The 17,153-nt window shown below is 43.3% G+C and overlaps 1 protein-coding gene across 1 annotated transcript in view; it reads right to left on the bottom strand.

The window, feature by feature from the left end:
• Nucleotides 1-896: 896 nt before the first annotated feature.
• Nucleotides 897-17,153, bottom strand: part of LOC109891579 (potassium voltage-gated channel subfamily B member 1) — an 82,887-nt gene continuing 66,630 nt past the window's right edge. Inside the window, exon 2 of the mRNA XM_020484119.2 lies at nt 897-3,545. Coding sequence (XP_020339708.2) covers nt 1,662-3,545 — 1,884 coding nt within the window. The 3' untranslated portion in view covers nt 897-1,661. The remainder of the gene's footprint in view (nt 3,546-17,153) is intronic.

The raw sequence follows: 17,153 nt of genomic DNA, 5'->3' as shown, positions 1-17,153 counted from the left end.
CACTTATCTTTTCCCATTGACTGCAATGTATTGTGAAAAAAACGTCAACCCTGTGACACTCATCTTTTCCCATTGACGGCAATGTATTGAGAAAAACATCAACCCTGTGACACTCATATTTTTCCATTGACTGCAATGTACTGAGAAAAACGTCAACCCTGTGACACTCATCTTTTCCCATTGATTGCAATGTATTGAGAAAAACGTCAACCCTGTGACAAACTTTTTCCCATTGACTGCAATATTAAATTAAACGTCAACCCTGTGACACAAACTTTTTCCCATTGAGTGCAATATTAAATTAAACGTCAACCCTGTGACACAAACCTTTTCCCATTGACTGCAATATTAAATTAAACGTCAACCATGTGACACAAACTTTTTCCCATTGACTGAAATGTATTGAGATAAATGTCAACACTGTGACACTCATCTTTTCCCATTGACTGCAATGTATTGAGAAAGACGACAACCCTGTGACATTCATAATTTCCCATTGACTGCAATGTATTGAGAAAGACAACAACCCTGTGACATTCATCATTTCCCATTGACTGCAATGTATTGAGAAAGACAACAACCCTGTGACACTCATCTTTTCCCATTGACTGCAATGTATTGAGAAAAACATCAGGTACATTTGACCTTTTTGCAAAAATGTGCCAGGATGACGTTTTCAGGCTGTTAATGGGCTGATGCTGTTAATCCCCTCCCCAGTAGCAACTGTGATTGGATACGATTCATGACAACCAACCACAACCACACATCTGAGAGAGTATTAAAACATAAAGGAACCCGGCTAATCCTGTTTTCTGTGTGTAAATATCACCTGTCTGCATAAAAAAAAAAAAAAAAAAGTAAACAAACAAAACAACAACGAATACACTGTACAGAATTTAAAATATTTATCACTCATCACATTTTTCACTATCTCATGCCAGGAATAGGGCATGATGGGAATGGGGAAACAGACAGGATATGACAGTGGCTGTGTCCTCTGTAATGGCTGACCATTACAACAGGGATGAAAGTTCAACTCTTAGACAGCATCACAAAATAACAGAAAAGAACGGAAAAATAATATACATAAAATGATGTATGCCTGTGTGTGTATGTTTATCTGCCTATCATCATGCATAAACATACACTCACAGACATACAAGCACACGCACACATGCTATGCATACACACAGTCGCATATACTGTAACTAAGGCCAGGTTTGAGGAAGAAAACAAACTAAATTTCTCTTAACACAATGTTGATTCAGTAATGGCTAAATCTACAGTGCATGACCTGATTCTGCAGAGTTATGTGTATTCCCTTTGGACACAGCAATGCACCCTCTCTTTCTCAGTCCCACAATAGCATCTCCCAATGCCTTCAGTAATTTTGCTGCCATCCTGACAGTCTATGCACTCAAGTAGCAGGAAAAGGAAGGAAGAGTGAGCTCCTTCCTGTGTCCCAAAAGTTCTACTTATTGGGCATTTGTTACAAACCAAAACAAAACGCCAAATGTGTTTTCAGTGCCTTTTACTCAAGTGAGTAGAGGTGCAGCTCCTGGTATGGGTTAGAGTTCATGTTTTCTTTTATTTCTCTGTAGTATTTGCACCATGTCCTCCTGTTTGGGTGCTCTCTATACTACCTTTTCCCTCCTCCTGCCTCACTTGCTCTCATTATTGGTGTTTGAACAACTCCTCTCTACCCGGGAGAGCACATGGTTCTCCTGTCCCCCCCCTGGCCTGCCCTCCAAGGGGAACACACTATTAGCCAGCATCCTCTGGGAGCCCTCCAGGTGGTTGGCTGCAATGTGGTGGCTGCTATGGGAGCTGAGCTTGGGGCTGGCTTTTCCCAGGAGCCTCTGGGAGGGGTTGGTGCCTGAGCCATCATGGAGGTGCTCCTCCTCGTCTGTGTCAGCGTCGATGAACTTACTAATGGAAGCGTCGTGGAATGTGAAGACTGTGGGGATCAGGGTCTCATGGGGTGGGGTCCTGCTGCTGGCGGTGGTGTAGACAGACACCTCAGGACTCATGAAGGAGTGGTCAGAGAGGGCGGAGCTATCTGAGAGGGCCCCACCCCCTGGACCCTGTGCTGAGAAGGAGGAGGAGGGGTCCGCGCCTCCACCTTTGAAGTTGACCTTGAGTGAGCGGTTCTTGAGAGGGTTACTGAAGCGCATTCCACAGGGGCTGTCAGGGAGGCAGCACTTAGAGCCTCGTCCTCCAGGGAGCTTGGTAGCAGTGTGAGGGCCGTCCATGGCCTCATCCTCCAGGGTGATCTCAAGCACGGGGTTGGCGCTAACCCTCCCTGGTACACTGGTGCTGGGGCTGTGGGAGAAGCGGGCCCTTTCGTTGAAGTCGGCAGTGCAGCTCATGAAGCTGTCAATACTGGACATGCTCCTCATATCTGTGGTTGGGGCAGGCTCCGTGGGGATGATTCCCATCTCTATCTCATCTCTCTTCTTGGCTGCTTTAGATAAAGGTCTCTTGTCGTTGTTGTTAAGGTTAGGTTGAGATTGGGTCTTCGCCATCTTGTTGTACATCTCCTCCAGTTTCTGAGCATTGAGGTGCTGAGGGCTTCCAGGAGGGGCTTTGTCTGGTGAGCTGGGCTCCAGGGACTTGGCGGAAACCGTCTCTGAGGTAGTCCGCTTGGGAGTCCCTTTCCTGTAGCTGGGAGACTGGTGGTTGCCCTGCAACTTCCCCATGTTCTCTCCATTATTTTCTACCACTACGTCCATGAGCTCGACGCTACGTGCGAACGCCTCCTTCATGTTCATGGAGACGATGCTGCCGTTTCTCTTGGCTTTCTCCAGGGCCTCCCGCCTCTTGATGGCCTTTTCTTGCCTCTTCTGCTCCTTGTAGAACTCTGAGAAGTTGTTGACGATGATGGGGATGGGCAAGGCTATCACCAACACTCCAGCTATGCAGCACAGACCCCCAATAATCTTGCCCAATAAAGTCTTTGGGTATATGTCGCCATACCCCACCGTAGTCATAGTAATGGTGGCCCACCAGAAGGAGGCCGGGATGCTTTTAAACTTAGTGTCCTCTTCGTCCTTCTCAGCGAAGAAGACGAGACTGGAGAAGATCATGATGCCCATGGCCAAGAAGAGGATGAGCAGGCCCAGCTCGTTGTAACTCCTCCTCAGGGTGAAGCCCAGAGACTGGAGCCCTGTGGAATGCCTGGCTAGCTTCAGAATACGCAGAATACGCATTATTCGGAAGATCTGCACCACCCTCCGGACGTTCTGGAACTGTAGAACACTCTTATTGGACTCAGTCAGGAAGATGGTGACGTAGTAGGGCAGGATGGCCAGCAGGTCAATGATGTTCAGCGGACCCTTGAAGAACTTCCACTTGCTTGGCGAGGAGATGAAGCGGAGCAAATACTCCATTGTGAACCAGGCGATGCACACCGCCTCCACGTGAGCCAGCTGAGGGTTGTCTGTCACCTGGCCAAACTCGTCTATGTCCTGCAGCTCCGGGAGGGTGTTCAGAGACAAGGCAATAGTTGACAGCACGATAAAGAGGATGGAGATGATGGCCAGGACCTGTTGAAACACAACCAAGACAACACGTTTCAGTCAAACTTCAGTGCAGTGACATGTTGAACATTAATGCCAGAGCATTTCAAGGCCTTTTAGTCTGGATCCAACTATGCGATTAAACAACTTTCAAAGATGCTCTAAATATCCTAAGTACGGCTGCAGCAAATAATAACAGTCATTATGTAAAGCTGACGCCTGAAAAATATGAATAATTCATGACCCACTTAGCTCTCTGACTAATTTCTCCTGAACATAATGAAAAGGCTACGGTCCTATCAGGACTAGCGGGTTTTTAAAGAGAAAAAAATTTCAAAGATAAATATAATCTAGATGGCATCATCATTCAAGTCTGACCAAAATAATGTTTAGAATGTCAGTGCCATTCCTTTTAAAAACGTGAACTAAAATACTAGTTTCCCTGGTAACCCACTTTCTTTGCCACCAAATGTTGTATTTTCTGTGGATTGTGATTGACAGAACACACACCATGAGATGAGGGTGCACATTGATCCTCAGATAGTGTGTGTGTATTACCAGCGTTCCCTATCACAGTAGGAGGGTGTGATGGCTGTCAGCTGGCTGTCAGTTGCAATCTCTTCAGCTATGAGTTGTGGTGTGTTATATCCCTGCCAAATGTGTGCCCTTGTTCCTATCCTGTTTTATGCCTCCTTTCAGTCCCTCCTCATCTGCCTCTCTCCTTCAGACTGACTCCCTCAGACTTATTGTCCTAGTTCTTCTACAAAGCACCTTGAAAAGTTAGTGTACTACTAGAGACATAGATTCACAGCACAGTCTGCGACTCCACTGCATGATGAGAGCATTTGGACCTGTAAGAAGGTCACAGGGAACAGGATGATGAGTACAACATGCTGAGTACATCAGGATCTGGATAAGGTATTGTGGATTAACAGAGTGCATTCAGGGCTGTGTGAACCCTGCTTGTGGCACAACTATTATTCCTCTACCAGCCAGTGTGTGTCAATCCAACACAAGGTCACAGTGGAGGCTGTGTCCCTATCCATGTCCCAGGTCAGTGCAGTGCAGGATTACTCCCTGGCAGTGCTCAGCACTCATTAACTTTAATTAATCCTGGCAGGTGAGGTGCCTGCAAACCCACCCTGGCCTTTAGGGAGAGGCTGAGAGAGAGAGAGATAGGGAGAGTCTGAGAGAGAGAGTGAGAGAGAGACAAAGAGAGACTATGGGAGACAAATAGACAAAGAAAGACAAAGAGAGGTAGAGACAAACTGGACTAAAGCGTTTCAGCATAATTTTGATGCCCAAGTTAAAAGAGAGTGAATTAAAGGCCAAACACGAGTTTAAACTCAATCAGGGCCACCCCTAACATGTCCTTCGTCTAGTCAGGATCCTGAGGGACCAGAATGATGGATGAAAATCTACAAACACATTAGATCCAAAGTGGATTTGCTCCCATGAAAGATTCACTCAACCAATCACCATTAATGACTCAAGTTTCAAGTGTAAACTGCACATTACATATTTGCAAGGACAAATAACTTTTGAATATGCAGTATGTCACCGTATCCTTATATTTCCATTGTGTTTATAAGGATACTGTGTAGTGTTTGTGGTTCTTGTTTATTGAACTGACACACCAAAAACCTACACACATTGGTTGTTAGGCATACTATACCTCATACATGACTAAGTGCACATTACGCCTGACATCAAGACATGAAATACTGTAACTCTGCCAGTAGGACAAACATAAACAACTTTTCACAATGACTTTCTAAAACTTTAGACACAATTTGACACATTACACAATCTATCACGTGAACGGTAACACCTTTAAAGGTGTTATACTACCATGAAATAAAACAGGGATATCTGCTTGTCCTACTGAAAGATGAATCTAACCTGCTCGCTGTGTCTAGTCTAGATGTTTATCTGTCACACAAACATACTCAGTGTTGGGTTACAAAGCAGGGATGGAGAGAGCTCACGATTGGTTAAAACAGACCATGGACCATGTGTAACCGATGTGAAATGCTAGCTAGTTAGCGGTGGTGCGCGCTAATAGCGTTTAGAGCCCGGGTAGGGTCGAGGGAAGGACTGAAGTTAAACTGTTACACATGTAATGGCACAGAGCCAGCTCCAGCGCTGCTCCCCAAACACTGAGAATCCAGATAAATTATATCAACTACAATCCGAGCAGCAGTGTGATGTGAATGGGAACTGCATGCACTCACATGCTCTTCTCTCTGGCTAGTGTGTGTGATTAGAGTAGAGTACTAGGGATCACAGAGCTCTGGGCTCCCGAGCCCTGGCTCCAAAATGGGCCTTTGAGGAGAGGCAGCTGTTTATTTTATTTTTATTTCACCTTTATTTAACCAGGTAGGCTAGTTGAGAACAAGTTCTCATTTACAACTGCGACCTGGCCAAGATAAAGCATAGCAGTGTGAACAGACAACAACACAGAGTTACACATGGAGTAAACAATAAACAAGTCAATAACACAGTAGAAAAAAAGAAAAAAAGAGTCTATATACATTCAAATCAAATCAAATTTATTTATATAGCCCTTCGTACATCAGCTGATATCTCAAAGTGCTGTACAGAAACCCAGCCTAAAACCCCAAACAGCAAGCAATGCAGGTGTAGAAGCACATTGTGTGCAAAAGGCATGAGGAGGTAGGCGAATAATTACAATTTTGCAGATTAACACTGGAGTGATCCATGATCAGATGGTCATGTACAGGTAGAGATACTGGTGTGCAAAAGAGCAGAAAAGTATATAAATAAAAACAGTATGGGGATGAGGTAGGTCAATTGGGTGGGCTATTTACCGATGGACTATGTACAGCTGCAGCGATTGGTTAGCTGCTCAGATGTTTAAAGTTGGTGAGAGAGATAAAAGTCTCCAACTTCAGCGATTGTTGCTGAAGGCGGAGATTTACCGAGCATGGACTTGTAGATGACCTGGAGCCAGTGGGTCTGGCGACGAATATGTAGTGAGGGCCAGCCGACTAGAGCATACAGGTTGCAGTGGTGGGTGGTATAAGGTGCTTTAGTAACAAAACGGATGGCACTGTGATAAACTGCATCCAGTTTGCTGAGTAGAGTATTGGAAGCTATTTTGTAGATGACATCGCCGATGACATCTACAAAATGTCATCTCTCTCTCTCAGACACTCAGGAATATGTGCACGGATGGTGGAGTCTCACCTGGACGGGAGTTCGCGACTGGATGTTGAACTAGATGCGGATGTAAAACTAGCCGGAAGGACGTCAGTGCAACCTGGACGCCTTGGGGAGAGCATCAATCTCAGAGTTACATCCATCCTCCAGCTCAGCAACCAGTTGAGTTACATCCATCATCCAGCTCAGAGTTGCATCCATCATCCAGCTCAGAGTTGCATCCATCATCCATCTCAGAGTTGCATCCATCATCCAGCTCAGAGTTACATCCATCATCGAGCTCAGAGTTGCATCCAGCATCCAGCTCAGAGTTTCGTCCACCATCCAGCTCAGAGTTGCATCCAGCATCCAGCTCAGAGTTGCATCCAGGGAAAGGGGATACATAGTCAGTTGCACAACTGAATGCATTCAACCGAAATCTATCTTCCACATTGAAACCAACCACTCTCAATCAGAGAGGTGCGGGGGGCTGCCTTAATCAACGTCCACGTTAGATTTTTCCACCACTCCAACACTCTTAACCGCTAGGCTACCTGATAGCATCCAGCTCAGAGTTGCATTCAGAATCCAGCTCAGAGTTACATCCAGCATCCAGCTCAGAGTTACATGAGTGCTAGCTAGTACAATACTAGCTAGCTAGTGTGTAGTAGCTAGCTAGCTAGTGTGTTGTGACGTAATGCTTATAGTGACGTAATGCTTGTAGTGACGTAATGCTAATGGGCACTGCGTGTTGTGACGTAATGCTAATGGACATCATACTGTTACAAGTACCCTCAATGGCAGTTGGCGCGGCCTGTAGTAGGCGCGGCGGGTAGTTAATGTAGTCCGCAGATAGATATTATTGTAATGAACAAAGACAGTGTGGGCATGGATATGAGGATCTGCAACAGAATACATGTGCTAGAAGTTGTCAACGTAAAAGCTGTGAGACTCTAACTAACGTTACCTGACCATCGCTCCAGCTAGCTAGCTTTCGACAGGTTAGTAATAAGGGCCACCAACAAGTCAAGTCAAGCTAACTAGCTAGCTGCCTTCCTTCAATGCTTTGGTGGCTTACTGACAGACAAGACAGGGAGCTTATATTAGAAGTCACCAAGTATCGAGCTTAAGGCTACAGCTAGCTAGCTATCATATCAAAGATGTGTGTACACGTGCACGCATGCGTGTTTCTTTCTGTGTGTGTGTACACACTGTCCAAGAATCGATCAAAACTAGCCAGACCCAGCTAACACGGCTTGACATACCAAGTTTTGACCTTCACCCTCTCTCTGCCATCAGGTGAGTATGAAGTAATTATCAGCAATTGTCTATATCAGCGAGGGGCAACTCCATTCCTTGGCGGCCTGATTGGTGTCATACTTTTCCCCCAGCCATATAGCTAACACGCCTGATTAAACTAATTGCATTCATAAACAGAAAACCATGATTAGTTGATTATTGGAGTCGGGTGTGTCACTAATCAGGCCCCCAAGGACTGGAGTTGTCCATCCCTGTTTTATATGGTGTAGGTAGCTATAGCGCTCTCAAACACAACTCTGGACCTCGAAGCCAGTTCCACTGCTTTTTTTCATTGTTTCCCTCTAATCAGGGACTGATTTAGACCTGTGACACCAGGTGGTTATCAGGTAGAACAGAAAACCAGCAGGCTCCTAACCTATAGCTGGTCCTTCCCTCTACCTAATAATGGAAGAGATGAAAGGAGAAGGGCACAGTATGGTATCTGAGCTGATCATCATGAACTTCATGTAATTACATGACCAATACAGTAAGTAAAAATTACTGTAGTTTATTTGCGGACATGACTGTAGTATACTGTAATATTTACTGTAGTGTTTTTGCGGACAAGGCTGTAGTCTACTATACTGTTTTTGCCGACTGTACTGTTTTAGCAGACATGACCATAGTCTACTATAGTATTTACTGTAGTGTTTTTGCCGACTTTACTGTAGTATTCACTATAGTTTTTTGCAGACATGACTGTAGTACACTTCAGTATTCACAGCAGTGTTTTTGCAGACATGATGGTAGTATATTATACACTGCTCAAAAAAATAAAGGGAACACTTAAACAACATAATGTAACTCCAAGTCAATCACACTTCTGTGAAATCAAACTGTCCACTTAGGAAGCAACACTGATTGACAATAAATGTCACATGCTGTTGTGCAAATGGAATAGACAACAGGTGGAAATTATAGGCAATAAAGGAGTGGTTCTGCAGGTGGTGACCACAGACCACTTCTCAGTTCCTATGCTTCCTGGCTGATGTTTTGGTCACTTTTGAATGCTGGCGGTGCTTTCACTCTAGTGGTAGCATGAGACGGAGTCTAGAGCCCGCACAAGTGGCGCAGGTAGTGCAGCTCATCCAGGATGGCACATCAATGCGAGCTGTGGCAAGAAGGTTTGCTGTGTCTGTAGTAACACCTGTCTACTAAGGTTAGCTAAAATGGCACAACTACCAGACTATGGCAGTTACTGTTTAATGAGGTGAACACCTCAACCAGAACATAAGACACCGGTTAGTAACAGGCCACCTATTGAGTTCGGTCAACAGTTCTGAGCAATGCAACGGACCATAAAACACCTTAGCAAAAATATAAAATGTGTATTACAATTGCAACATCTAAACATTAGAGGTTCTAGGCCCATTACAGGGAAACAGTACAGAGGCAGAGAAAGAACAAGCAATGTTTATTAAATCTTAGAGGATCAGGTATGCTTGTTTGACACAGATAGATAAATAACACACATTAACAAGAGTAGACCATAATCACTTCTTAGATATTACTTCCACTAGATAGCTTTTTGAAATACAGGGTTTCACAGAGATTCAGCTGACCAAGTTCATAAGATGTCCAAAAACAGTGACAAATAACACTGCTCTTCTGAATATACAAAATAAACAGTTAACCACTGCATTTACATAAACAATACATCTTTTTGAAATACAACTGACTTTAGTTAAAGACAGTCACCTTATTGGAGGGCGCTACCATAAACTGCCTGGACCTCAAACCAGCAAAGTCTCTCCTAACAAACCCACTGAAAACTAAAGTACATTATAGCAGTGGCTTAACATAATGAACATCAACCACACCCAAAATATTTATTCAAGACAGCATGGCCACAAAATGGCTCACAGAAATAAACCAACAGCAACAACCCCATGCAGCCTGTACACACAAAGGATCTTCCCAGTACAAAGCTCTCACCTGAACATGTACAATGGGTGCTTTTATACATTTCCTGCATGTCCTCCTCTAATAAGGGTGCACAGGGAAACACTGACCAAAACTTTGCTTCCTAGCTTGTCACACAATATTCTTCAGTTACAAGACAGTAACTGATTGAGGATTAGGGGAAGGTTATGGTGATGCCCATCTACTGTGGGATTTCAGTTAAAGAGCAGGCAGAGGCAGAGATGCTTTTCAGTTTAAGAGTCTTATAGATTCAGGTAATGGAGATGATACATGGCAGGGAATGATTGACAGTTGTTGACATGTGATTCGTCTTGAATGGAGACTTGATTGGCTTTGTATGGAGTATGGTTTACCTAAAATGAGACACAGAAAGGTGCAAATAATAAAGGACAATAACATCAGTGAACATACATCATTAATTGGCTGTTAATGGCAATAATAAATTACACTATAGCAATGCAAAGCATATAACATGGGTAAAGCTATGCATAAATATAGCAGCAGTTAACAATGAGCGTCCAGAAGGGATGTGCAGTAGCATGTGGCATGGTAAGCAGAAGCCAGATATTTTATTTATCAATGGCTTCATAGCACATCATGGCAAGCAAACAAACAATATAAGCTAACAAATAGCAGGCCTAGTTAACATAACAAAGGCAATGCACAACAAGTGTAAAAAACATGTATATATTTTATTACTTTCCCCTAACCCTACCACTCCTCCCCTATTGGAGAAAAATAATGGACAACAACACTTAGGCTTCTACTTCCAGCTTGGGGCAAAAAAAGTATTTAGTCAGCCACCAATTGTGCAAGTTCTCCCACTTAAAAATATGAGAGAGGCCTGAAATTTTCATCATAGGTACACTTCAACTATGACAGACCAAAATGAGAAAAAAAAGTAGGATGTAGGATTTGTAGGATTTGTAATGAATTTATTTGCAAATTATGGTGGAAAATAATAATTTGGTCAATAACACAAGTTTCTCAATACTTTGTTATATACCCTTTGTTGGCAATGACAGAGGTCAAACGTTTTCTGTAAGTCTTCACAAGGTTTTCACACACTGTTGCTGGTATTTTGGCCCATTCCTCCATGCAGATCTCCTCTAGAGCAGTGATGTTTCGGGGCTGTTGCTGGGCAACACGGACTTTCAACTCCCTCCAAAGATTTTCTATGGGGTTGAGATCTGGAGACTGGCTAGGCCACTCCAGGACCTTGAAATGCTTCTTACGAAGCTGCTCCTTCGTTGCCCGGGCAGTGTGTTTGGGATCATTGTCATGCTGAAAGACCAAGCCACGTTTCATCTTCAATGCCCTTGCTGATGGAAGGAAGTTTTCACTCAAAATCTCACGATACACGGCCCCATTCATTCTGTCCTTTACACGGATCAGTCGTCCTGGTCCCTTTGCAGAAAAACAGCCCCAAAGCATAATGTTTCCACCCCCATGCTTCACAGTAGGTATGGTGTTCTTTGGATGCAACTCAGCATTCTTTGTCCTCCAAACACGACGAGTTGAGTTTTTACCAAAAAGTTATATTTGGGTTTCATCTGACTATATGACATTCTCCCAATCTTCTTCTGGATCATCCAAATGCTCTCTAGCAAACTTCAGACGGGCCTGGACATGTACTGGCTTAAGCAGGGGGACACGCCTGGCACTGCAGGATTTGAGTCCCTGGCGGCGTAGTGTGTTACTGATGGTAGGCTTTGTTACTTTGGTCCCAGCTCTCTGCAGGTCATTCACTAGGTCCCCCTGTGTAGTTCTGGGATTTTGCTCACCGTTCTTGTGATCATTTTGACCCCACGGGATGAGATCTTGCGTGGAGCCCCAGATCGAGGGAGATTATCAGTGGTCTTGTATGTCTTCCATTTCCTAATAATTGGTCCCACAGTTGATTTCTTCAAACCAAGCTGCTTACCTATTGCAGATTCAGTCTTCCCAGCCTGGTGCAGGTCTACAATTTTGTTTCTGGTGTCCTTTGACAGCTCTTTGGTCTTGGCCATAGTGGAGTTTGGAGTGTGACTGTTTGAGTTTGTGGACAGGTGTCTTTTATACTGATAACAAGTTCAAACAGGTGCCATTAATACAGGTAACGAGTGGAGGACAGAGGAGCCTCTTAAAGAAGAAGTTACAGGTCTGTGAGAGCCAGAAATCTTGCTTGTTTGTAGGTGACCAAATACTTATTTTCCACCATAATTTGCAAATAAATTCATAAAAAATCCTACAATGTCATTTTCTGGATTTTTTTCTTCTCATTTTGTCTGCCATAGTTGAAGTGTACCTATGATGAAAATTACAGGCCTCTCTCATCTTTTTAAGTGTGAGATCTTGCACAATTGGTGGCTGACTAAATACTTTTTTGCCCCACTGTACTACATATATTTTACAGACACGGTATATTTTACAATAGTTATCTTTTGTTTGTTTTTAGTCCCATCGTTCAGCTGCCCTCAACCCCTCCCATCTACCTCTGAACACCATCCTGTTTTCATTTCTATTTGCCATATATTTTCCAACTGTGCTGTTTCACAAAAGTTCTGAACCTATATACATTTTACGGACACAGTTTTTACTTAGTACCAAAGACAACAGGGCCCTGTTACCCAAAAGCATCTGAAAGGCTTTGTCTTATTCTCGTTAAATTCATCATTAAAACCTTCGTAGGAGCATCGTTAAATCTCAGAGCCAACCCTGTTCCTTGAGAGCTACCTGCCTGTAGGTTTTCGCTCCATCCCCAGTTGTAACTAACCTGGTTCAGGCAATCAACCAGCTAATTATTAGAATCAGGTATGCTAGATTAGGATTGGAATGAAAACCTACTCTCCAGGAACAGGGTTGGAGAGCCCTGACTTACAGCATGGTCAATCAAGTTACTATTTCAGACATTTTCAGACTACTAAACAACTATTGATCTAGAACACAGGAGAGTTACTGCAAGTTGCAAAGAAAACAGGACCTACCTCCACTATTCCAGCACTATTTCAACTTTAACATTTCAACATTTTTTAAAATAATTTTTTTATTATTTCAATTCATATGATTCATAAATAATTAATCAAATCACTTAGTTTAATTCAGTGACAACTAAAATATTCCAAAAACAATATTTGTAAATGATTTCGCCCAATCAACGTATACTAAATATCATGTGGCTGTCCATGGCACTGATTTGTGTGTGTGTGTGTGTGTGTGTCTGCGTGCATAAGTAGAAAACATGTTGACTCACCCTACTTGTAGAGAAATGCCAATGCCATCCTCTTCTCTTCTCCTCTCTCTCTTTCATTATGCTGAAACAGGCTACACTGAGTATACAAAACATTATGAACACCTACTCTTTCCATGACATAGACTGACCAGGTGAATCCAGGTGAAAGCTATGATCCCTTATTGATGTCACTTGTTAAATACACTTCAATCAGGGTAGATGAAGGGGAGGAGACAGGTTAAAGAAGGATTTTTAAGCCTAAATGGGTAAATGGGCAAGACAAAATATTTAAGTGCCTTTGAACGGGGTATGCTCAACAGTTTCCTGTGTGTATCAAGAATGGTCCACCACCCAAATGACATCCAGCCAACATGATAAAACTGTGGGAAGCATTGGAGTCAACATGGGCCAGCATCCGTGTGGAACTTTCGACACCTTGTAGGGGGGTGCAACTCAATATTAGGAAGGTGTTCCTAATGTTTGGTATACTCAGTGTATGACTCTTCCATACAGTACACGCTTTTCGTTTTTGTTGTCCTACGTTACCTGACTGAAATGCTTGCTCGCTAACCTAACTTCCTTTTCATCGGCATCGATGAGCCAGCTAGTTAACATTAGCCAACTACAGCTAGCTACATATTGAACTTCCATCCTCTCAGGCCAGGGGCACAATGTATGAATTTATGGTTTGATGAGAAGCATTGTTATAATCATTGGCCAGTATGGAGAATTAAGTAAAACCACAAGTTCATAACCCTATCTCCATCCATGGGTAATTTAGGAAAGGACCAATTTTAGCTAGCTAGCCACCGGTGGACAACAACACAACGAGATGCAACGATTCCATTTTGTTTTTCAATGACGTTTAGCTTTTGATGGGAAGCCTGGCTTCCCTTGGCAGCCATGAATACACGCCACAGTGTAACTCTGAGATGGATGCTTTATATAACTCTGAGCTGGATGCTGGATGTAACACTACTCTGAGCTGGAGGCCAGATGTAACTCTGAGCTGGATGCTGGATGTATAACACTACTCTGAGATGGATGCTGGATGTAGCACTACTCTGAGCTGGATGCTAGATGTAACTCTGAGCTGGATGCTGGATGTATAACACTACTCTGAGATGGATGCTGGATGTATAACACTACTTTGAGATGGATGCTGGATGTAGCACTACTCTGAGCTGGATGCTAGATGTAACACTACTCTGAGCTGGATGTTAGATGTAACTCTGAGCTGGATGTTAGATATAACTCTGAGCTGGATGCTGTATATAACACTACTCTGAGCTGGATGCTGGATGTAACACTACTCTGAGCTGGATGCTGGATGCTCTCCACAAGACATCCAGGTCACTATGCCATATGGCTTGTTTTACTTCCACATCCCACTCAACATCCACTCCAGGGAGGGTGACGTCCATGTGCTCTAGTGTCCGTCTTACAGCCCCTACTGCCTTTGAGGGGAACTCACGCTCATCAGATTCTGGCTAATGTAGCCTGATGAGCAGACAGGGCTGTAGCAGCGTGCCTAATGAAGTGTGCTAAATAGGAACAACAGCATTGAAACTGACCCCAGGTGTGTGTGTGCTAACTATAGAAGAGCAGCTGAAGTATGACTGTTCTGCCCCTCTAATCTCTCTCCCATAATACATCTTCCCACTCCAGTCTCGGTGCACTGCCAGCCTCAGCCAGCCAGCTAGGCAAAGAGGAGATTACGGGGACATGGACTCACAACAGAGAGAAGTCTACCCAAGGCACTTACAGCAAAGACAACTCAACACTACAGGGGTAGAGGGTTTAAAGTGACTGATTAAGGCAGAGAAGCAGGCAGTCAGGCAGAAACGTGTGAGTTTCCTGGAGGAGGAAGTGTGTGGAGGTTTCAGCAGGGTCCCAGAGGATGGTGACTCTTGTGGGTCTGGTTGCCAGAGCAGTGATGTGAGAGAGGAGTAGGGTTGAGTAGTGGGAGGTATTCCCGTGGGGACTGAATGATGGTATGTTTGTGTGTGTTTGTAAGGTGGACATGCGGGGCAGTGGTGAAAGAACCGCAGGGTTGTCTGAGTCTTACGTAAACAGGAAATGAGACGGGATGTCTCCATGTCCTCACTTTCAGTCACTAGGAGTGAATGATGAGGTAACAGAGCCTGCTGATCCACTGCCATCCACTAATACAACTATACCCAAACTAAGGTACGCGCAATACCGTTGGGGGTACCTCAAATAAAATGTGATTCACATTTTCAAACAGACCATTTAGATTTTCCAACGGGGCTATACATTTGCGGGATGTTTTTTTCTCACCTGAGTAGCCTCGTTTCACTGCCAAAAATCGAATTAAACCATCTAGTGTTCAGCGATATAACAACACAATGTCAAATACAGGTAGCCTAGTCAAATAATTAACATCCAATCACATTAACATGAACCGTTATTCTCTTGCGGAAATTCCACAAACGGTTCGTATGTAGCCAAACGAAGCTGCTACTCATTCCGTTTGCTCGAAAATTGAAAAGTAAGGCCTGCGTCCATAGAGACACATACCAGCTGTACTGGTAGTACTGCTACTACCAGCAGTACTACATCTGCACTGTTTCACGATGCATCAGTGACATGGCTGGAGGTGTTTTGAAACAATTACTGCTTCGCATACAAGCCAATGAATTATATGTGTTACAGCTGGAAGAGTCAACAGACATGGCGGGCCTGGCACAGCTCCTGGTATATGTCCGTTATGTTTATGCAGGGTCAATTAAGGAAGACATCCTCTTCTGCAAACCACTGGAAACCAGGACAACAGGAGAGGATATTTTTTAAGCACTGGACAGCTTTATGACATCAAATGGACTTTGGTGGTCAAGATGTGTTGGTATCTGAACTGATGGCACAAATGCAACAAACGGTTCTGTGAAAATTGAATTTAATCAGAAGCCACTGCCAGATTTCTGGATAGGGCTGAGCTCAGCGTATCCTGCCTTGGCAAATCCCCTGTTAAGACACTGATGCCCTTTGCAACCATGTACATATGTGAGAGTGGATTTTCGGCCCTCACTAGCATGATCACTAAATACAGGCACAGACTGTGTGTGGAAAATGATTTAAGACTGAGACTGAACATTTATTTAAGACTGAACAAATAAGGTTTTATATTGTATGTAAGATGGCTAAATAAAGAGCAAAATTATTGGTTATTATTATTTGTGCCCTGGTTCTATAAAAGCTCTTTGTCACTTCCCACGAGCTGGGTTTTGACAAAAACTCATACTTATGTTTAATAAATGTATTGTATAGTGTGTGTGTGGCAGGCTCACAATGATGGCAAAAAACAACATTGTAGAGTGTGCTGACCCTGGTGCTAGAGGGGGTACAGCTGGAGGTTGAATGTTTGAAGGGGTACGGGACTATAAAAAGTTTGGAACCACTGCGCTAACACATCTGGTCTATATTCGCACTCAATAAACGACAAACATTCATTCAAGAGAGGTATAGACACATTCATTTCTGTACACTTGTGTGCATACCACACACAGTACATGTCTATAAATTCAGTACAATACATACACACATGCAATCTCCCCCACTTTGACTACACATACTCCTGTTTTCAATAATAGAGTGGTAAGGAGGAGCTCCGCAGACCCTCCATGTCCAGAAGTAATTTAGCCGTTCACTGTAGTCCTTGGCGCTCTGTCGAGTTGCTATTTTCTCATGTCCATTAACTTGTGACATTCCTGGATTATTCATTATATTAATAAAGTCTAATATAATCAACAAATCAGTGATTCTTGAAAGATGGGACAATCTCTACCTTTTCTTAATATTAATAACATTTGAAATATATGATCGACCAAAGTATCAGCTATTACACCACGTATTGGAACAACCCTTTAATTCTTACATTTTTTCATAATATGCAACTAAGTGGATTTATGTCAACTCTGTCAGACACCATAAAATACATTTCATTTTTACATGTATTGTCCAAAAGTGTTAAAGACCTTGATTGTTTGATTCTAATATTATTCAAATATGTAATACAAATC

This window comes from Oncorhynchus kisutch, linkage group LG5 (genome assembly GCF_002021735.2).
Source record: "Oncorhynchus kisutch isolate 150728-3 linkage group LG5, Okis_V2, whole genome shotgun sequence".
Classification (NCBI taxonomy): domain Eukaryota; kingdom Metazoa; phylum Chordata; class Actinopteri; order Salmoniformes; family Salmonidae; genus Oncorhynchus; species Oncorhynchus kisutch.
The sequence above is the reverse complement of the archived record's forward strand: the minus strand, read 5'-3'. Positions and strand labels throughout refer to the sequence as shown.